The following is a 22,816-nucleotide window of genomic DNA, read 5'->3' on the forward strand; positions in this document are numbered from 1 at the left end:
TGTTTAATTTGTTTCTCGATATTCTAACCACTGCACGCTGCATCAGTTGTAAAACTTTGATTTTACTCCTTTTGTATGTTCTCTGCTCTTTGTACAAAATAGCTATGTTTATATAATTTTTATTTTTATTATTATTTTTTTACTATGTATTTGGAGCTTTTCTCCCCTGGCCTCCACTGAAAACGGACACCTTGTGTCCATTTGGACTAACCTGGTAAACAAATTGAAAATAAATAAAATAAATAAATAAACGTGGGCATAATCTATAGGGCTGGATCCTGTCTCTGCGCCTATGGAGTCCATCTTGGATATTATCGCTGAGTTATTTCAGAAAGGTTCCAGTTTTTCTACAGTTAAAGTACAATTGGCAGCTATTTCTGATTTTCACATTGGCAATGGTAATGTGCCTGTGGCTCCTCTCAGGATTTCCATAGTGTTCCGAAAGGATATCTTTTTGCTGCATTCCCTATTTACATGATCCTTCCCCTCCCTGGGATTTACCCTTTGTTTTGCAAGTTCTTGCAAGCCCTCTGTTTGAACCTTCATCTACTTCTGATTTTTGAGTTTTTTATCTTGGAAAAGGGTTTCAGAGTTGCAAGCTTTTGATTCTTCACTACCTTATTTTGTGCTCCATTAAAAACAAGGTGTCTCTTCATACATATCCTTCTTTTGTGCCAAAGGTAGCTTCCGAGAATAGCCTTAATAGTTCCATTCATCTTCCTGTGTTTTTTCCCCATTTCTCCAATAAAGGAGAATACCTTTTGCATTGTTTGGATGTGCGTAGGCAATTGAGATTTTGTTTGGATCATACCAAAGCCTTCAGAAAATTCAGTTATTTCTTTCCTTTTAAGTCCAGGCTGAGTTCACCTGTATCCAAATTGAACTGTAGAAAATACCCCAAAGTACTGGCAGATAAGAATGCTGGTGTCAGTAGAAAACACAATAAACAAATATTAATGAATATATAAATGATGAAATTTTAATACAGAAGGTGAGCGCTTTCACGCTTCTACAGACAAATTCTACAATCCATGCTAAAATTTTATACCTAACTGACATCACACCAATTAAGCTCTTATCCAATAGAATCAAATGGCTTAAAGAATTAAAATTCAAAAAGTGTAGAAAATACAGTCATGAAATTTCCGTTCACTTACATAGTAAATTTGCATAGCGTGAAAAATACATCAAATTATATATATATATATATATATATATATATATATAATGTGTCATCCTTAATCAGATGTGTAAAAACAAAAATATATAAAAATAAAACTATAAATATATAAAAAAAAAAAACATTAATTGGAAGCAAGACAAACATACACAGGTATACAAAATGACTGTAGTAGCCTTAGGGCTTAAAAGCCATACGTTCATCTTAGCCATTTAGATTTCAATAGCGGTTTTAGTGAAACACTATCCAAATTGACTTTATCCAAGTGGCTGTCAAGATTGTATTTTGTTTGTGTATTCTTTGAATGGCAAGACTCTTACACACAAGCCTGAGTGTCATTCAGCTAAGGTTATGACTGCTTTTACAGCTTTCTTTTCTAGACTGTCAAAGGATGATGTTTGTGCAGCTGTTACTTGGCTGGGTCACCACACCTTTTGTGTTACATTATAAGCTTGGATATTCAGCCTAGATCCAGGGTTTCCTTTTGGCTCAATTGTGTTGCAGAATGTCCTTCCTTAGTACCTCCTGAGGATTTTTTCGTGGCTGGGAACTCTGCTGCACAGGTTGAAGCCAGACGGAGCAGACAGCATTGGATACGAAAGTTATGTACTTACTATAACGATAGATCTGTGTTCTGTATCTGTCTGGTTCTACCTTCCTATACTTCTGTCCCCACCTTTCATTAACTTTGCAAGTCTTAACCCCCTGCAATGACTGGACATTGGACTTCATTTGTTTCCTGTTTCTGGAGTGCTGCGTCCTCCTGGGTTTTTCAGAATCTATTTTTTTGCGTATTTTTCCAGAATTGTGTTTATTGCAAACAGTTTTCAGAGGCAAACTTGATCTGAGGAGTAGAGTGGGGAGTGGGAAGTTATAGGTAGGGAGGTGGAACTAAGTGAGCTAAAGACTTTGAAATTGGCTGGTTTTGGATCCGAAGTGGATTCGAAAACCCACAGGTTGAACCAGATGGAGACAGACAACGCAGATCAGATCTGTTATGAAAAGTACATAACTTTATTTTAGATGGTATTAGTAAGACATTTGATACTGTGAGACGTAATGCTTTGTGGAATGTTATAGAGTAAAAAAAAATAAGAGATTATGTATGTCACATAAGATGGTGAGAGGTGTTAGTGACTAGGTGGCTGAGTAAAGAAATATACAAGAAGTGTGATATAAGAGACAAGTATGTCCCATGAGTGGAATAGTGTTTGCATTGGTGATGAATGCAGTAGTGAGTAAAGTAGCTCATAAAATGAAAGATGCTAGATATGTAATGCAAAAGGAGGTGCTGATATTGGTTGTTTTGCTGGACCAGGGCGACATAGTTTTAGTTGGTAAGAACAAAATATTGATGAGGGAAGTTTTGGTTTGTTTGAATGAATATTTAATGGAAATGGGAATGACCTCAGATAAGGTTAAAAGTCAGGGTTTGGGTGATTTGGTGAAAATTATGTGGGATTTTCTACGAAGTGTCTTTGTTAGGAATAAAATTTGTGAAAAGTATAGTTATGATGCAGTGAGAAGGACTGAGAAAATAAGTTAAACAAATGTGCTTTCTGTGGAGGATGTATAAATTAGTATTCAGGAAGAAGGTTTATCTGGTGAATTCGGTATTAATGGAAAAAACACACAAATGTTTATATGATCCCAGTAAAATATGAAAAGGAATTTCTGGAATAGATGTTTTCTTTCATATGAGGTTCAAGATTAAACCCAGTGAAAAGAGGTGTGCTATATATCAGTGATAAAAGGGGATTAGGGTTGTTAAACCCAGTTGTGTATTCTGCAGCTTTAAACTTGTGTAGAGTATTAAAGTGGTTAATGGAAGAGAATGAGAATTTAGTAGTGAGAAAATACAAGAACACAAAATTCTGGGAAATGATGAGAATAAGAAAAAAAGAAAAAATATGTAAATGAAAAAAATTAAAAAAATATCAAGAAAAAATACTAACATATGAAATAAAAATTGATATAGAGAAAGATGTGACGAAATAATATTATTCTGCAAATCCGTGGGGAATATTTACCAGAATAAGTGATTAAAGCCATTAAAGTAAGGAAAAAGGTGTACTAAGATTGTAGAGTGTCAGGATTTCCTCTAGAGATTGGTAATAAACGTAAATATGCTATATAAAAAGAAAGTTGAAAGAGTTTAATTTGTGGGGAAGAAGAGACAACAGTGCCTTTTTAATACAAAAGTGTTATAAAACTCTGATAAAAGTTGCATGAAGAAAATATTTTTGAGAATATTAATAACGTAAACAGCATAGGTATGAATATGATTATGCATGGATATTTATCTATTTTGTCTTTGTTTACCAGTAAAGTCCAACTGGGTAATACCCATTTTCAGTAGAGGCCCAGGGAGAAAAGCTCCATTTGTTTACATTACATTATACTAAGTTGCAGTCAAACACAGAGTAGTTACATTTCTGTTTGCATTTATACACAAACAGCAGTTACATTTATACATATGCATTTTAAGATTTTACAGAGGTGGAAGGCAGTAAAGAGAAAGCACACATGTAATTTGTTGGCTTGTACAGGCAGCAGTTATGTATAAATATTTTGCCATTTCAGTAAGAGGTTGAGAATGTTATGTTTAAGGAGAGCATTTGTATAGTATTGTACAGTGAAAAGTTTTAACCCTGTGAGCATGTACAGGACCAGGATTGGTTAAGATGTTTAAGCAGTAGTTTAAAACTACTGAGTTTGTCAGAGAGTTTTATTTGCATGGGGATACTGTTCGAGTTTAGCAACAAACTGAGAGTAGATAGTCACATGCAGCATTATTTGACTTATTTGTAAGTAGTAAGAATTTGTAACTAGAACGGAGGTCTCTTGCTGGACATTAGGGTAGTAGCTAGTTTTGTAACACAGGGCATTTTTCTGGATGATGAATGAGTTTATGTGCTGTAGTCAGTTGTGACCCTGTTAAACAGTTGTGCAGTTCAAGCCAGTTTAATTGCTTTAAGCTAAGGCAATGGTGGTCCCTATGAGGGAGACCAGTGGCAAATTTAACTATTTTATTGCAGCAGGAGTTGAGTATTGGTAGTTTAAGATAGGAGCGGCGTATAAGAGAGTCAGCAGTACAAAGGTGGTGGCTAGAGTGTTTCTTGCAGTATTTGTAAGGAATCCATTGAGCCTATAAAGGGAGCCTAGTTTCTTGTATGTAAATTCAGTGGTTTGCAAGATATGGTGGTATTTGGAACTAACAAAGGACACCTCATGTCAAAATAGACTGTTTCCAGATATAATAAAAAATGTGGGAAGGGTAGATGAGAATTTATTTTATTTAACACAAGTTATTTGGAATGAAAGCTTTAATAAAATTGTGTTTAATTAGAAATGGATTTTGGAATAAATATTCTGAAAAATCAGATCATGGTTATGGACATGTTATGGACAATTATGGAAGAAAACTGTTCTAAAAAAATGGAAAATAGGAAATAGAAATGTGTATATATATATATATATATATATATATAAATAAATATATATATATATATATATATATATATATATATATATATATATATATATATAAATATATATATAAATATATATATGTGTGCCTGTAAATTTGTAAATAATGTTTTTATGTTGTATATAAAACCTACACTTTTTGATAGCTGCCATGGGATCTGTTGCATCCATCTGGGATACCACAAGTCTAAACCAACTATACTAGAAGTAGTGAATATAGTAACAGAGATAAAACAACTGAAATTGAAATCTTTAGACAATAGTAAGGAGCAAACTACATAGGAAAAAAATGAGAATTGTGGGAACAATACATACAAGTGAGGAATGAGGTTTAAAAGGCGGCAAGACTTAAATGAGCTATGTAATGTTTGAAAAAGATTGTGTCACTTTGTAAGTGATGTATAATGCTTGCAATTAGGAGTGTGTCAGTATGGATTATGATGTAAAATTCTTGCAACTATGATTGTGTCTGGTTTGTTTTCATTTGTATAAATATATAATTGTCTATGTAGTATGTGATGGTTTAATAAAGATGTTTCTTTAAAAAAAAAAAAAAGAGGAAAAAAGGCTGGAATTGAATAATTTATATAATGTCGCTTACGCTATATGACATACAGAAATGTATGTGAAATAAAATGTTACGTTAATTATAGTGTGATTACTTTTATATGAATGTAAATGTGCCTGTGCCTATGTCACAAGTGAAATTCAGTAAAGGTGTTTGGGGGGGGGGGACCTCAATGTAACATCTCATCCAAAGGATGACACGCTCAGGAGTTCAGCACCATCCTTATGCTGCAGTACAGTTCCCTTTGAATCAAGCCATCAGTCTCTCAGTATTCTGTCCTAACCCTTAGAACCTGGGAGAGGAGGGTCTACATAATTCTGGACATGCATTCTCAGCTAGGGTAATGGGTTACTTGAAGCAAGTCCTTTAGAAAAGCTGATCGGCTGTTTATGTCTAATGTTGGGACTAAGAAAGGGCAACTTGTGTCAAAACAGACTGTTTCCAGATGGTTGTCCTCAGCTTATTGCCTTTTGTTATGCCCACCATGGTAACCGCTTCCACGCAGTATCAAAGCTCACCCTATGAAGGTCTTGTCTTCTTCAGTAATATATTGAAAATGGAAGGACTGTATAAGTAGACTAGAGGCAACTAAGTCCATTGTACATATCTTTACAAGGCATCCAAAAACTCCAAGGAAAGGGTTCCACAAAACCAAGAACCAGTAAAACCACAACAGGCACCCAAAGAGGCAGGAGGTAATAATAATAAAGCACTAGCCTGTAAGTGTAAGCAGCAGCAGGTTGATTTGCATTAACGCCACACAATACAAAGCGTTTTCGTCCTTCACAAGGCACTACAACCTTGATTCTTTTTCTAAATCCAGAACTAGCTTTGCTATGTGAAAGAATTACTGGAATTAACTGGAAGAAACTGGAACGAGACTGGAATAAATGTCTTTGTCTGTTAAGTAACCCAGAACTGAACAGGTACCAGTCTCTCCTTTATGGACCAAGTCTTGTACCTCTAACAGTAAAGTTTGCAAACACTGGAGTTTGATTAAGAATGCTTTATTATGTACAGTGGAGGTAGATGTCAACAATATTTGAATTCTGTTTCAAGTAACAGTGCTGATAAACTGAAATTGTCTATATAAATTCTGTATTCATATTCAAATACTATTTTCAGTAACAGTGCTGATAGAAATTCTGTATTCATATCTGAATACTGTTTCCAGTAACAGTGCTGATAAACTGAAATAGTTTTCTGCATTCAAATTCTTCATATTCTTTTCCTCTTGAATAGTATAATCATTATTCTGGAATGCTGGATATTTGACCTGACTTCTGCACTCATACCTCTGTCTCTACTGCCATGGCTTTCTGCATATTGGTCCAAATGAACTAACTGTGTCTGAAGCATTTTCTGATAATACCAAAACCCTGTAAGTTTCTATATGCATCTGTAACCTTGGTTCCCAAGCCTGTAGCATACAAACAAAATGTGTTTGTACTCAAATGTACAGCACATTCTATTTGTATCAGTATTCTTGACTCAAGGTTATTTTCGCTGATTGAAAGAGCATAGACTGAAACTGTATGCTAACTGTGAAGTCTGTTTTAATATGGCTGCATTTCTAGACTTATGCAAAGAGAATACTGTTTTTGCATATTTAAATGGTACCTGATCTAACAACTCCTCCTGAGGTACCTGAACACACACACACACAAACACGTATCCATTTTTGTATTTCCTTTAAAATTTGAAATGCATAAGGAAGACACAGACTTAACCTTACATGTTCAGGCCTATGCAAGGTCTGTTTTACTAACTGTGTTTATGCAGGATTTATTCTGTAACAGTTGTCTGTGAAATTACTGAAATGGGATTTACTTCTGTAGTTACTTTATACATTATTAATATGGTCTGCAAAGGATGCTGTAGTTACTTTATATATTATTAATATGGTCTGCAAAGGATGCTGTAATGATCACTAGAATTAATATAAAATAAGTTTTCTTTATCTGGTAAATAAACTTGACCACTAGGTGTCAAGTGAGCATGTATGGTCTGTTTGAAGTCTAATAACTTCATGATTTAAGCATAACTGGACAGGTCTTTAACTTGTTAAAACTGATGAACTCTTTTTTTTTTTTTTCACTTACAATATGTGCATCTTGAAGCATAATTGTCATATACTGTATTAACTTGTGTGTGTAACGTTTCACCTAGATGATAATCATGTCTATCTTTTTAATTTCTGTATGCTGTAATAGATGTTTGCCTTTTAAATATATGTCTTAAATGTCTTGTAAATGTCTATGTGCAGTAATAGTAGAAGGCCTTTAACTAAAACATATACTTTCTGTATTTCAGATCTATACCTTTGCATACCCTGTCAGTGTCTCTTTAACTTCATGCCTAATGTACAATAATTGTTATGTAAGGTGCAATGTATTCTGTAAATTAATTAATAAATTAAGTTTGACCGGTTATGCCTTGAGTATATTAAGTAACTATCACCATTTTTTCTTAATAAGCCTGTTACAAGTAATTGTCACTTTACCCTTAAAACTAATGACTGAATAATATGAAGTGTGATGTAGTTATGCTGTTAGAAATGTATGATGTAATGACCTATTACAAATAATTCTGTCACTTTACCCTTAAGACTAATGACTGAATAATGTGAAGTAGTAATGCTGTTAGAAATGTATAACTGTGTATGAATGTTATAGTCTGAAATCTGGCTGAAATGTACTATACTGAACTCATAATTTAGCGTGAATGTCATTTTCTGAAACTTTACTGAAATTTACATTAAAGTGATGCATGTTTATACTGAACATCTAAAATAGGTTTGTATAAATGTTATACTCTGGAAACTAGCCCAACTAATACTAAAGGAATACCTTTTTTTCTGTCAGTATTATCTGAACACAGATAAAAGCATGAACTGAAAAAAATGCATGGTAAAACAAAACCTTCTATCATAGCAACATTTTAAGTTTACATGAGAATGTTGTGCTCATCTCTGGGAAAGCCGCTGCTGCCTTCATTAACACTGTTGGCTCTATTTTTCCTGTCAAAAAGAAACAACACTAAACTTGTAATGACGACTCAAATTTTCTTAGACAAGGAGTAGTTTACTGGGTCTAGCCCCAGGGTTTAATTCAGGTTATTTGTTCCTTCTATTAAAATGGTTTCTGATAAAAGAAGGGGATTTCTCTTTTCTTGAAAAGATTCAATATTCTGAATCTGGACAAGAAGATGAAGGGACAGACAGATACAGGGTTTTCTCCTCAGATTTCTGATTTAGACTTTAAGCAGAGCTCATTTTTTGAATATCCCTGTGGGCTTCTCTTTCTCTGAAGCACTTTCTAGAATGTGTCAGTGTTTTCAGTGGGAGAACACTGAAGTTTCTCGGTTCCTGAGAAAATACTATGAGCTGTTACAGGAGGAGGAGGATGTGTTTAATTATCATAACTACCTATGTGTGAAGTCTTTTTTTCTCTCCTCCACGTTTGTCTCGCTTTCTCCCCTCCACGTTTGTCTCGCTTTCTCCCTAAAGTGCCCTGCTCCCCATTGCGCTGTTCCTGATATAGTCTCTAAGAGCCTACCTACCTGGTGACAAAGGACCCTATCGAAATACCTGCGGTCTCATCTAACAGCCTTATTTTCCCTGCACCCTCTCTCAAGAAAGCAAGAAAGTATGTGGTTGTCTAAGTCCTGCTTGTAAAGCTGACTACCGTCTACTATTGCTTCAGAGGTTCTAAAGTACTCCACGAGCCTGAAAAGCCAGCAGCCTTTACCCTCCTATCTACCCTGTATCCAACAAACCTCTTCTACTTTATAATAACCCCCTTTACTAGCCATCACTCCTTCCCTAGTTCTAAACCAGCTTAGCTCCCTTACATACTTAGCTGGAATATTAGATCTGCCCACTAGGTGGCACCCTTATCCCATCCTTTATCTCCTGCTTATCCTGCTGTATTTCTTCTGTAATTACACTACATCTCTTAAGTCCTAGACCTGCTCTTATTTTCTCACTTACCTTTTACTACAACTGTCTACACCCACCTGTTTTTTTTCTCATAGATTCTGTTTTATCTCTGATCTTTCCCACTCCTGACTTGCTTAACTTTTCCTCAGTTACTAGCATTGCTGATAGTTTCTTCTCTAGCTTCTCCTTCACTTGTCTCTACTCGTTCCGTTCGCCCTGCGGGCTCGCTCCGCTCCCCTACCCTACCCCCAAATCCCACCTCCAGGGGTCCTACTCTTATACCATCTAACCACACCCCTTCCCTCTTCCACCAATCACAAACCCTTCACCATTGGCCATTTAACTCCAGTTCCCTCCTTTCACTAAACACTCCCTATCTCTCCCACCACACCCTCCGCCTATTCCTTTCCACAGCTAGTATACCTCCGAGCCTATAACAGCAACCTAACAACTTACCCTTCCAGATGTATAAGCTACCCACCCCAGCCCTCTTACAGAGGTTACTCATACTTACACTTCTACCACCTCTAACTTTAGCTTACCTGCTAACCTCCTATGAACACCCTTTATATCCACACCTTTTCTACCTCAATAAGCTATCTACTTCTCTTTCTCTACCTATTTTCACTAACCATGTTAACATAACATCTACACCCAGCTGTCTACTAGCAAAATACCATAGGATAGCCCACATTAGATATGATCTCCCAATCCCAGAAAATCTCTACCTCTATATACTAAATACCCAAATCCTAGACTTCAATCCATTACTCTTCACTTTAAAAGATGGAGACATTCACCCAAACCCAGGCCCAACAACTGCTACTACCACTCAGCTCCTCAGTCCCAACCCCTCTACTATCCATTCCCTTACCAAACCACCTAACTCACTATTATTAGCTCACCTCAACATACGTAGCATTAATAACAAAGTTGCACAACTCCATGCTCTCTTGGAAGTCTACTCCTTTGACATTCTTTGTTTAACAGAAACTTGGTTAAAACCTATAACTAAAGACAATGAAGTCATCCCACCCAGTTATAATATTTTGTGACTGACCATGCAACCAAAAAGGGTGGTGGTGTAGCTATCCTATTTAAATCTGGGTTACAGATTACTACCTACGACTATAAAACACCTCAAGACTCCAACGCTGACATTCTTATTACCAAGCTTCAACTTGACACATTCAAATCCATCTGTATTATCTGTATATGTCGTCCTCCTGGTAATAACATTGCCACCATAGAAAATATCCTTTGCTGGTTATCCCAAAATTTACCCCAAGAAACCATATTCCTAGGTGATTTTAACATTGATTGGAAGTGTTGTAGCAGTAGCCACCCTACCTGCCATATTAACCTTTTTAGTTTTTCTCAGACCATTACCTCCCCTACCAGGATAAACAAGCCTAATAAGAAAGAAAGTACCTTAGATTGGATTCTCATAAATAATCATCCTCAGACACATGAAGCTGGAACCCTCCCTGATGATGTAAGTGACCACTCACTAACCTACATCATCAGGCTTAAATCCAATCTATCTAATCCACTTATATCTAGGCCAATTAGAACCAAGAAAAACTTCAACCCCGATCTCTTCCAGAGAGAACTAAGAGCATGTAACTGGTCTCCCTTAAAATACCTCACACTGGAGGAAGCTGTTAATTACTTTAATTCTAACTTCCTAGCCATACGAGACCACCATGCACCAACCCGCTTTATTAGAATGAGAACTAAATCTGCCCCATGGCTTTCAAAAGAAACCAGGCAAAAAATCCATCTCAGAAATAAATACTGGAATAAATCTCGTTTAACTAAAAACCCAGTCGACCAGCAAAACTTCAGACAGCTGAGAAATTAAACTAAAAATGCTATACTGTCTGACAAAAGAAACTACTACCTATAATTCCAGCAGACTAACCATAATAAACCACAAAAGTTCTGGGTGAGTATTAATCAATTATTACACCCAGGTCAATCCATCATACCAAACCCACAAGGCACAGACCAGGAGAATCCCAAGCAGACTGCTAATGCCTGTAATACCTTTTTCACTGAGGCCATTCAAACTCTTGCCAGTCAGTTATCTACTCAGAACTTAACTATATCCAACTCTTAACTTTAACCCATCCCCTCCATTTCTCTTCCAACCAGTCCCAACAACATATATTCTTACCCTTATCCAAAAACTGAAACCGTGCACTCCTTCAGCAGACCAACTACCCGCTGAATATCTACAAAAGGCAGCCAAATCCATCACCTATCCCATTTCCATTCTCATCAATAAAACCATCAGTGAAGGACACATCCCTAAAATCTGGAAAGTATCCCATATTATCCCCCTTCACAAGGGTGGGAACTCTACTGAACTCTCCAATTACCGTCCCATAGCCCTACTTTCTCCCTTAGAAAAGATCATGGAAGAATGCATCCACAGACAATTGCTAGACCACCTAATCCAAAATAACTTGCTTTCAAGCTCTCAACATGGTTTCAGACCTTCCCACAGCACTACTACTGCCCTCCTTTCCTTTACTGACTGTATTAACAAAAAACGTAACCTCAATATGCTTTCCTCTGCACTGTTTATAGATCTGTCTAAGGCATTCACCAGATACTTATAAATATCCTCATACCCTGTCAGTAGATGCACTAGCTATAAAATGGTTCCAGTCCTACTTAGATAACAGACAACAGGCTGTACTTTGGCATAACATTCTATCTACTCATCTGCCCGTTAACATTGGTGTTCCTCAAGGGTCCATATTAGGACCTCTCCTGTTTTCTAGATTTGTCAACGACCTTCACCTAGTAATCCCCCAAGCTACATGCATACAATATGCAGGTGATTCCACACTTATATGCTCAACCACATCTATATCTGAACTTCACTCCCTTACCCAAAATGTGTTTAACACAGTTGAACAATGGTTTACACAGCGCTTTCTCCTTCTGAACCCCCAAAAAAACTAAACTCCTCCTTTTTACTCCTACTTGTAAGTCCCCCCCCTCAGTAGACTTCACAGTAACATCCAATAATGGTACTCTCATATCCCCAGATCCAACTACCAAACTACTGGTTATCACCATAGATAACCTTAACTTCAACACCCATATTAGCAATACTCTAAAATCTGTTAATAGAAAACTAGGCTCTCTCTACAGGAGCAAACCTTTCCTCTCTCCAGCAGCTAAAATAACTATTGCTCACACCCATCTAATTTCTGCTCTCCTCTATGCCTCACCCATATATACTAATCTCTCTAAAAACATCCTTAATAAAATAGAAAACTCCTACAATAACAACCAGATTTGCTGCAGGTAACCCTTTCAGAACCCACCACTGTTTTAATCTAAAGCAGCTAGGATGGCTCGAATTACAAAATTAACTTAAATTCCACCAACTGATCATTGCCCATAAAACCCTTTACCAAGCTACCAATGCCCCGATATTATCTACCCTCATTACCCCTATAACAATCTAAAGACCTTAAGATCATCACATAAACTTCTTGTAAATATTTGTAAATCAAACAACAGGGCTGGGGACTCTCTTTTCTCTAATACTGTTGGAAAATCCTGGAACCTTCTTCCTAACTAACTTTCCTCTCTTCCCTCTGTCGCTCTTTAAAACCATATTGAAACTTTTCCCTCAGAACACACTGGTTGTGCCCCTGTACTAAACCTGACTGATCAACTAGTTCTTCTTACTTGGTTCAACCTATCCTCCTCTTCTCAGTAGTCAAGTTCCTTTTCTTAATAACAACTTACCTTGTCCTTCTATACAATTACTTACATCTTCAGAATCTCATTAAGGAGATTACTTTTACTAATATATTGCATAATTTCAGCTCCTACTTTTTCTTTATGACTACTTGTATACTAATATATTGTATAATTCAGCTGCCATCTTTTTCTTTATGATGTATTGCAACAACATTTTGTATTGTACTAATTGTATCTGTATATTTTGCACTGTTATGAACAAATGACCTCTTTGATTATTCTCTGTACTGCACCCGCAATGTTCATTGTATACATTAATTTTTGTATATGTGATTTTGTTTGTTTCCTCGGAGCTTATCTCCCCGGGCCTCTACTGAAAATGGACATATATCCAGTTAGACTAGCCCGGTCAACAAATGTAAAATAAAATAAAATAAATAAAAAATACTATCTGCAGCTTTCCTGATGGTCTCCCAGCTGCCCCTAAATAGGGAGATAGAAAGTATAAAGTTCCTGAATATTTTACGTTTTTGTACTCTTCACAAACCTGACCCCAAGGGTGGGCAGATTAGTTCATAGGAAGTACCATGCTATCTGCCATTGTGATCCATTTTAAGCCTAACCAATTTTCTCCTTCAAAGATGAGAATCAAAAGTACCATGTGACTGTAAGGTAAACACATTAATCATTATACCAACCCCTGTTATAAATATTGGGGAAAGAGTATAATCTGCCACTTTGAATTTCAGAATTTTGAATTGTCAGGCTCATATGTTATGGTTTGTTCTGACCAATTGTGAAAGCGTGAAAATGTTTTGTCCACAGTTTTCTCTTGTGAGGAAAAGTCTGCTTTAAATAATTTAGTTGGGTCTGTTGTACAATTCACTACTCATTGTTTAGTGTGTGTATGACTGAGTGATGCTTCTTCTATGGCTGTGGCCACTGGTACAGTTTTGAGATGTTTTGTCTGGCTAAGTTCTCGGAACCTCCCAGATGATAAAAATGAGACTGTAAATTCTCTTTTGGATAGCGATTTCATTTTGACCTCTTTGCTGTAGAGGTAACCACAAAGTGTAATGAAAGGGGGGATCTCTATAAGTCTCTTTTTTCAAATTTTGTAAGGGAACTCTCATCCAATTTTGGCAAAAAACTAATTAAACAGTGTCAACAAAAAATGCAGGTAAACAGATGTTTAAGAGGAAATGACAAGGGGGTTCCAGAATCTCCCAAAACCAAAAGTCCAACAAGTCAGGATGACTACAGGAAACGAAATGGCAGGAGGAACACTGGCAAATAGGTCCACTGAAATCAAGAGTCAAAGTAGCGTATAAAAATTTAATATCCGCTATCATCACACGACTTCATCAGAATAAGTCATATAATATAGTCAGGACGACTATTTAAGGGACTTTGATTCCTCACACTCTCCTCCAATCTTGGCAGCCCTTTTTCTTTTCCAGAAAATTCAAATCTCTACTTTTCTTTTTGTCAACAGATAGTTTCAAACAAATGGACTCTGAAGATAAGTGATCAAGGGTGTAAATGGCAGTGGGTGGGAATTCCTCCCTTCCAAGAGGTACTGTTTTATTTCCACCTGTTATTCATCACATGCTGTCCCAGGGTGTGGTAGAAACAGTTCTTATTTCTTAGTTGGGGAAAGTTTTTTTTATTCAAGGATATTTTTGTGACAAAGAAAGAAAATGCTTGGAGACCTGTTCAGGATCTTTCTTTTCTAAACCGGTTTGTGATGGTGCACAAATTCAAAATGATGTCACTTCACAACCTATTACCTCTTCTTCCTCATTCAAGTTTCTTGGTAACACTAGATTTAAGTTGCTTGTCACATCCCTGTTCATCCAGACTTCAGGCATTTCTTAAGGTTTTGTGTACCTGGATCATTTTTTTTTCTCCAAGTCTTTTGGGTTTGTAATACCATCACAGGAATGGACCCCATTCTTTAGTCAAAGTATGATTAAAGTTTATGAAATTAGCACTGTTTCAGTCTTTGAAGTTGGCCAGATGTGCTCTTTGCAGCACCAGCAATATGCCCAGTATTGACTTCTTCTGTAATTCATGCAGAGTTGCATGTACTGGCAACATATCTAAGTACAATTGTAATTTTTTTTTTATAAGACCTGTTGCTCCTGCTAGTATTGGAACTGTCTGGGTATTCTTCTTCTTCCACATGGCTTTCGTTTCTGCCTGTAAATCCTGGTATTTTATGACTTTGTATCTCTCTCTACGTCAGACACTCTAGTCACTGGCTGTAGCAATTTCAATAATCTGTGCTACTTTTGTGTTCTTTACATGGACTACTATATCCATTTTTCTTGCATCTATTTTTTTAATTGTCTGTAATGGCTGATCTTGTATGATATAAACTTCATTTCCTGTAGTGCTTTGTGGCTCATATTTCCAATGTTTTTCAGCTACTTCGGTATTTTAATGTTTGCACAATCCCCAGTGCAATAGTCTTGTCACATTATTATGCCTTTCAGTATACAGTCTTTCTGCCATTAGTATGTGGCAGCCAGCAATAAGATGTGCAATTGTTTCCAATTCTGTTTTACATTTGTCTGTTTCTCCCATATGTTCAATGAACTTTGTAAACCAACGTGTATTAACCTTTCATCTTTTGGTTTAAATTCACCTCTCCTTCATCAGTCCTGCATTCAGTTCTGGCTAGCATGAGGCTGTTCCAAGAGTGTTATATACTTGCAACTGTATTTATGCATTTTCCACATTTCTTGCATTCTCATCTGATCCTTCACCTTATTTTACCTTTTGATATTTTGGCTCATTCATTTGCTGCCTGATATCTACTTCTGGTTTGATTTCCATTCCTGCTTGACATCGATATACTTCTGCTAAACTAAGCAGGGAAGTCATCCTAGACTTATTTTCCTCATGTTTTAAAAGTTTCACTACATTTGGGTCTTGTGAGGTCAGCAGGTACATAGGCAGTCCTACAATTGCAGATCTGTTCATGTAATCAATTTCGAGGAGGCCCATACCTCCTTCAGAATGGTGAATATTTAGTGCTTGGTATACACTGATTTTTATAAATCATTTGATGAGCATGAAGTATCCTTCTTGTTTTCCTGTCCGTCCGAGCCAATACCTTTTGGAGCCGGTCAGTCACTCCAAAACTGTAAATTAGGACAGGAAGAGCAAATTGGTTTATAGCTTTGACTTTGTTCATAGGTGTCAGTGCTGATGTTCTTCGTGTTTCACTGTTACAGTCATCACATTTGGGTTATCCCTGCCAGGGTAGCCCTCAGTTGGCCCGAATACCAGAGGCTTAGTATTTCTGCATCGGTTGCTGTCTCTTCAGGACTGATGTCAGGTCATCAGTAGTATAAAGTAAGGCAGCCAACACCATTACATCAGTCTTTCTTGCAGAGGAGCCCGAAGCAGAAGCAGTTGGCACGAGTGCCAGTCGGCCGCTACCTGAGTTTCGTTTTCCGAATTGAAGTTGAAGTCTTCTAAAGGTAAGTATCCCATTGGGGATCCTTTTTTCTTGCTCTAACTGATGTCAGAAAAAGTTAACAATTGTCTCGCCTGTAGAAAGCAAATACCACACCGAATCTTTCATTCTTACTGTCACCTGCTTAGGCCCTGACCACGACGCCCCCCACTGTCGCTTTTGTGCTTTGTTCAACGCCAGAACTAAATGTCATCGGGTCCTTATTGTAGCTAGTTGTTTTCATTCTCAGTCCTTGATTTCCAATATGGCTTCAGTAAGGCATTTGACATCAGATCTTCCAAAAAACGTAAGGATAAAGACAGAAACAGACCGCACAGGTCCAAACCTTCCGACGATACTTCCGTTAAGCTCATCGTCAGTTCTCTGGTCCTCAGTGAAGCGCTTTCACAGCCCCGATGCCCACTTCTGTGGACTTGCAGGCCACTGCCAAGACCCTTTCAGAGTCCGGTATGCCGCAAAACTCTTCGACTAAGGATCCTGCGGTTGTCTCTATCTTGGATGGGTCCGGAGCCACTGAGCAGGCACCAGCTTCCGAGGAAGTACTTCGCACTACTGATTCTCGACACAAACCAACGACTTCTTTCACATCTTCTGTTCTTTCGAAAACTACTGAGTTTCTAAGGCCCAGGGTACAAACCCCACCAAAGAAACCGACCCCATCTCAGGCACTTGCTTCCTTGCCTCAGTCTCAAATGCTTAAAATGGCGGAACACCTTATAATGTTGATCAGGGGAAGCCAAGCTACCCCTTCCAAAAGAAAGAGATTTGTCCCCAGTAGTCTTATCTGAACAGGCGTCTGATGCCTCTGAATATGAAGCCGTACATCACCTCTCTGCTTATGGGGATTCTGATGCAGAAGAATCCATTCCTTCAACCTCTCCACCCAAAGCTTTTTCCTTTGGGGAAACCTTTTATACAAGGGGAGCATTTGCAGTGGCAATGTCAGGACTACCCTCAGTCTAAAAAGAGACTCGGGGAATTTTAGATCTTCCACAGCACAGACCCCTGGTCATTCCTCCTGTCCTGGATGTTGTGGATGATGTTTTCATGGAATCTAGTTTAACTCCTGACACCCTCCCTCCCGGTCCCAGGAAACTTGACAGGTATTAGAGTCCCTGACTCTCACAAATTTATTTTCAAAAATCTTACTGCTGACCCTGAGGTTATCTCCCAAGGGCCTAGAGGAATTAAAGCAACCTCTGCTAAGAATCCCACCCCCTCAGATAGAGATTCCCAAGCATTAGACAGATGGGGTAAAAAGGTATATACCTCTGCTTCTCCTGCTATTAGAGCACTAAATTGTCAGTTCCATGCACTAAAATTCCAGCAGCATACCATAGAACTCCTCAAACATAAAATATCAACTTTTCCTGCTTGTGCAGAAAGTAGAGTTGCAAGACTTAATGCATTCTGCAAGTCAAGTAACTAGGCACATCTTACACTGTGGTTTTGATGCCTTAGAAGCGTCTTGCAGGGCACCAGTTACCAGTTCTGTCCTTAGAAGGCATGCTTGGCTTAAGGAACAGCCCTTGCCGGACTATATCAAATCTAAACTATTGGATGCAGAAAGACAACTTATTTGGCACCAAGGCAGAGGAAATCTTAAAGATGGAAGAAAAGGCTAAATCTATGCAGACAGTTAAGAATTTCTTGCAGGTCCAGACACCCAGGTTCAGTAGGTATTGCCCCTCCAAACACTGGTCCTTTCCTGCCCCCTCCAGGTCAGTTCAGCCTAGTCCCCGGGGAAGCAGACCCCCCCCAGACAACAGCCACAGGGAATGCAGAGATCAAGGCAATGGAGTACCTCCACTTCTAAACCAGGGAATGCAAGGCCCACCCCCTTATGGTAAGAACTCACAAGGACTCTCCACTTCCACCCCCTCCCTCTGCCCACCTACACTTACCCCTGGCAGGAAAACTCTCTTTCCACGCAAACACCTGGGCCACCATTACCAATGACCGCTGGGTCCTAAACATAATGTCCCAGGAATACAGATTTTCTTTCCACATACTACCAACCCCAAAAGAGTTCCCAGATCTATCTCCAAAGTAGTGGGCAGAGACCAAAAAGCAAGTCCTTTCCCTGCTCTCCATGAGACCAATAGAGCACGTTCTTGCAGAACAGATAGGCCAAGGTTTCTATTCCAAGCTCTTCCTGGTACCCAGAAAGGAGGCACCTGACGCCCCATCCTCGATTTATCCATTCTAAACACCTTCCTGGTGATACCAAAATTCAAAATGCTCACCCATCAGCAGGCAGCTACTACGTATGCTCTCCAGGGATGCCTGGCTAGCCACCCTAGACCTAAAAGAGGCCTACCTACACATCCCAATAAGGGAATCATGCAGGAAATATCTAAATTTCGGGGCAAGATCTCTGCACTTTCAGTTCTCTGCACTTCCCTTTGGCTTATGTACTGCTGCCAGAGTTTTCGCAAAATGCCTGGCTCCCGCCATTGCTTTTTGCGGGCAAAGAAATATTAAAATTTACCCATACTTGGACGACTGTCTAATTCAGGCAGACAGTTAGGAAAAGCTGCTCCAGCACCTGACCTTTGTAAATGACCTACTGACCTCCCAAGGGTACACTATCAATGAAAAGGAATCCAAACTAGTACCCACCCAAAAAATTATATTCCTGGAAGCAAGCCTGGACACAACATCCCAGGTGGCATTCCTTGCATAAGAAAAGCAAACTTACCTGACAGCCTATTTCTCTCAACTAGCCACCAGACCGCAGTTATCTGCAAGGAAAATCCTGCAAGCTATGGGGTTCATGGCATCTTGCATTTTACTTATTCCATATGCCAGACTGCATATGAGGAAACTTCAGTGGTACGTAAAAAGCCTTTGGTGTCAACACTCTCAAGACCTGGAAACTCTTATACCATTGATACCTTGTCTAAGGAAAGATTTTCTTTGGTGGGCAGCAGCATGCTACCACAACAAGGGACTACCTTTTTCACCATCCCACGCTGCCCAAACCCTCACCACAGACGCGTCAGACTCTGCCTGGGGTGCACTCCTTAACGGCAGGTGCATACAAGGCCAATGGAGCCCGCATCAAATACATCTGCACATCAACCAAAAAGAGGTGTTAGCTATCCAGCACGTATTGACACCTTTCAGACCCCTTCTCTCCCCAGGGGCTCTACTGAATAAAGCAGACAACACCACAGGGATGTGGTATATCAAGAAGCAGGGAGGGACTACCCTCTATGCAGGCTCGCCATGACCACTTGGCACACAGCCTCAGCCATGCAGCTACACCTGTTAGCACAATTCCTGCCATGCTCTCTAAACTCTCTGGCAGACAACTTAAAGGACCACTTTGGGAAAAACATTTTAAAAAGATATATATTTTTTTACTTTTCCTTAAGTTTGGCTCATTGCAAACCTGTATGCATCAGATAGAAGTAGTTGCTACTTATTTTTATACAGTTTGTAACTCTAACTGACCTCCAGGGGGCAGACATCCGGATGAGAGCTTGTCTTCTAAAGAAAAATCTTCCTCATGGTACACTGCGAGTCCACTGTTTCTGAGAATATAATGCCCATAACTGGGTTATCATGTAAGACTTCCATTCACTTAGAATGGAAGAAGTGGAAAGAGCAGCTAAGTTTGACAGGCCTCAGTACAATTATCATTTACTTTGCCTTTTACAAATGTGTTTCCTTATGATGTGTTACACATTCTGCCAAAAAAATTTCCAGAACTGCCAGCTCATCACTGAGATAAGAGTTTATTTAGACATTCAACTTTGATCTGCTTCAGTTGCTTCTCAAGTTACTCCTCCCATATTCCCACTCTCAGCTAGAAGTTTCACATTTCCTGCCCTGCTAGCTTCAGCTAATTTGAATGACAATACACATCAAACAGAGTTGTATTCATTCAGCCAGGTGTGCCTCTGAAACTGTTCCCTCATCCCTCTCCTTACTGCTATAATCTGAATAGCACTTTCACAGTAAGTCATGGTAAAGGTGTCTAAATATTCCTCTGAACATGCCCGTAACATACACAGATAACAATTAATCTGGGCCACTGACACATTTAGCTATGACTGCAAATTCATACTCTAACCAAAATGAATCTTTGCCTTGCACAGAATTCCAGTCCTCTACATTTTTATCCAGTAGACATGCCACACTGATGTGTCCTATTTGTAGTTACTACTGCTGTTGTGTGCACATATTCATTGCTGGTATGTTTTTGAAGCAACTTGGTATATTCTTTACTTCATGCTATGCAGTGCCTACTCACACTGTTCCAAACAGTAGTTCTTGCTCTCTCAGAATTTTCTTTTGCAGGTTGCCACAACATATTTTTCTATTCAGTACAGAAATTAACATTTTTCTCAAATAAGCTATATAAACCAGATTAATTCCAACAGTATGGTTTACACAACAGTCATTTTTCTGTAATCATGACTGTTGCAATTCAGTTATCATATGAATTTAGTTCTTACAGCAGGGATCAAGCATAAGAGGCCCTTTATCCCAGGAACATCAACAGAGCAAATGAGCTATCAAGAATTTGTAGGATTATACACAAACATCAACTAATACGTTTGGGCTGGGTACGGCTTTGGCTTCATAAAAAAAAAAAAAAAAAAAAAAGGGTGCAAAGGGCAAACTTTGGGTTTTAAATACCTAAGCTAAAACATCAAAGTACTTGCAAGTCATCAAATGTACAGACAGCCCATGGCAACAATAAGGCATATAAACAAGTAATAATAAGACATCTGTAAAGCTAGTATCCAGAGCAAATATATAGATAACACACCTGTCAGCTGTCTTACCATCTACAAGTGCATATGTGAGGCCTGATGAATAACTTTGAGTCTGGCTTTCAGTACAGGAAGGGACAAGCTGAGCTAAGAGGAATCATGCTGAGGAGAAGAATTCATTATGCAGACATCACGGCTCCTCTGTGATTAACTTCAGTTGACTGTTGATCAACAGAACATGAGGAAGGTGTAATGCATATTTATTTTATTTTATTTTATTTTACATTTGTTTACCAGGAAAGTCCGACTGGAACTAGGTCCATTTACAGCGGAGGGCTGGGGAAAAAAGCTCCACATCAAACAATTTTATACAGTGGTATATATGCAATCAAAAGATGTATCATACAATAGTTCATTCCAGGCAGGCTTACTTTACACGTAGTGGACCCTGGGTGTCCGTATTTGGGAAAAAACACACATTGACTGATACAAAGAGACATCTCACAAGACATAATAATAGCAAATAGTAGGCCCTGTTATGGGAGTTTCTGAGTGCTGTGTATTAGATATAGTAAGCAGTGAAAGAGAATTGGAGGAGAGCAGGAAAGCATTTAAGTAATGCAAGGACAGAGACAGGACTGCAAGAGGTGTGGCTTAAGTGATTTTTTTGAACAGTGAGATAGATGTTGCTAAAGAGATATTTTGGGGGAGGTTATTCCATTCCTTAGCGATGGTATGAGAGAAAAGAGCTTTCCCTGCAGTGTTGTTGGCTTTGGATATACAAAGCAGGATTTTGTTAGATGAGCATAGAGGATGATTTGATGACTTTTGGTTTAGGGCTGGAGTTTTGTGGGGAATTCTTTAATATGTTGAAGGTGAGCACTAGATGGTACCTAATTAGCTGAGGGAGTCCTAACCATTGTAGCTCCTTTAAGGCAAGACAGTGATGACTTCTAAAAGTGGAGTTATTGGCAAATTTTATTGTAACATGATTCTAGTTTGTCTAAGTTTGTTTTCCTGATGTGAATTAGGATTGGTGATGCATATAGTAGGGTAGACAAGAGGTGGGTTTGGGCTAGGGTGATTCGTGCTTGGTCTGATAGGAATTGTTTGTGTTTGTGTAAAGTTCCTAATTTTTTATGTACCTTTTTAATGGTTTGAGAGATATGGACATCAAAGTGAAGATCCTTGTCTATTTCAACACTGAGGAGCTTAGTATGGGCGGCGGGAGAGATTGTGGTGCCGTTTTTGGAGGTGATGGTGAAAGAAGGAGGTGTGCTTTTGGATTTGTTGGGGGTGAAAAGAAATAATTTGGTCTTGTTGGGGTTTAGAATAAGTAATCCATTTTTTCACAGAGCAGAAAGATTCTTGGGTAAGCTTTTGAAGAGTGGTTATAGATGGGGCTGAGCAGATTAGGGTTGAGTCATCTGTGTACTGTATAAGTGATGCATGCAGGGTGGAGGTATGTAGTTTGTTGGTGAAAATGGTAAATAGTAGGGGACCCAGTATTGATCCTTGTGGAACGCCTATGGTAGTTGGTAGTAGAGGTGATAGTATACCTTGCCATTTGACCGATTGTTTTTTATCAGAGAGAGGGTTTTGAACCAGGAAGTAGCGGAGGGGTCAAAGGACATGGTGGTAAGAGTGTCTAAAAGTAGGTTATGTGAGACCATATGCATGGGAACCCTAAGTCACA

At 38.5% G+C, this 22,816-nt stretch overlaps 1 protein-coding gene across 4 annotated transcripts in view; it reads left to right on the top strand.

Moving 5' to 3' along the window:
• Window positions 1-22,816, top strand: part of PER3 (period circadian regulator 3) — a 508,287-nt gene that overhangs the window by 277,946 nt on the left and 207,525 nt on the right. The window contains exon 22 of one of the 4 annotated variants that reach the window (XM_044056446.1): window positions 7,551-8,020. The exons of the other annotated variants lie outside the window; for them this stretch is intronic. Coding sequence (XP_043912381.1) covers window positions 7,551-7,587 — 37 coding nt within the window. The 3' untranslated portion in view covers window positions 7,588-8,020. Of the gene's footprint in view, window positions 1-7,550; window positions 8,021-22,816 lie in introns of those variants that run through there. 4 annotated transcript variants of the gene reach the window in all.

The sequence above is a fragment of the Protopterus annectens genome, chromosome 14.part0 (assembly GCF_019279795.1).
Source record: "Protopterus annectens isolate FY-2018-M chromosome 14.part0, PAN1.0, whole genome shotgun sequence".
Classification (NCBI taxonomy): domain Eukaryota; kingdom Metazoa; phylum Chordata; order Ceratodontiformes; family Protopteridae; genus Protopterus; species Protopterus annectens.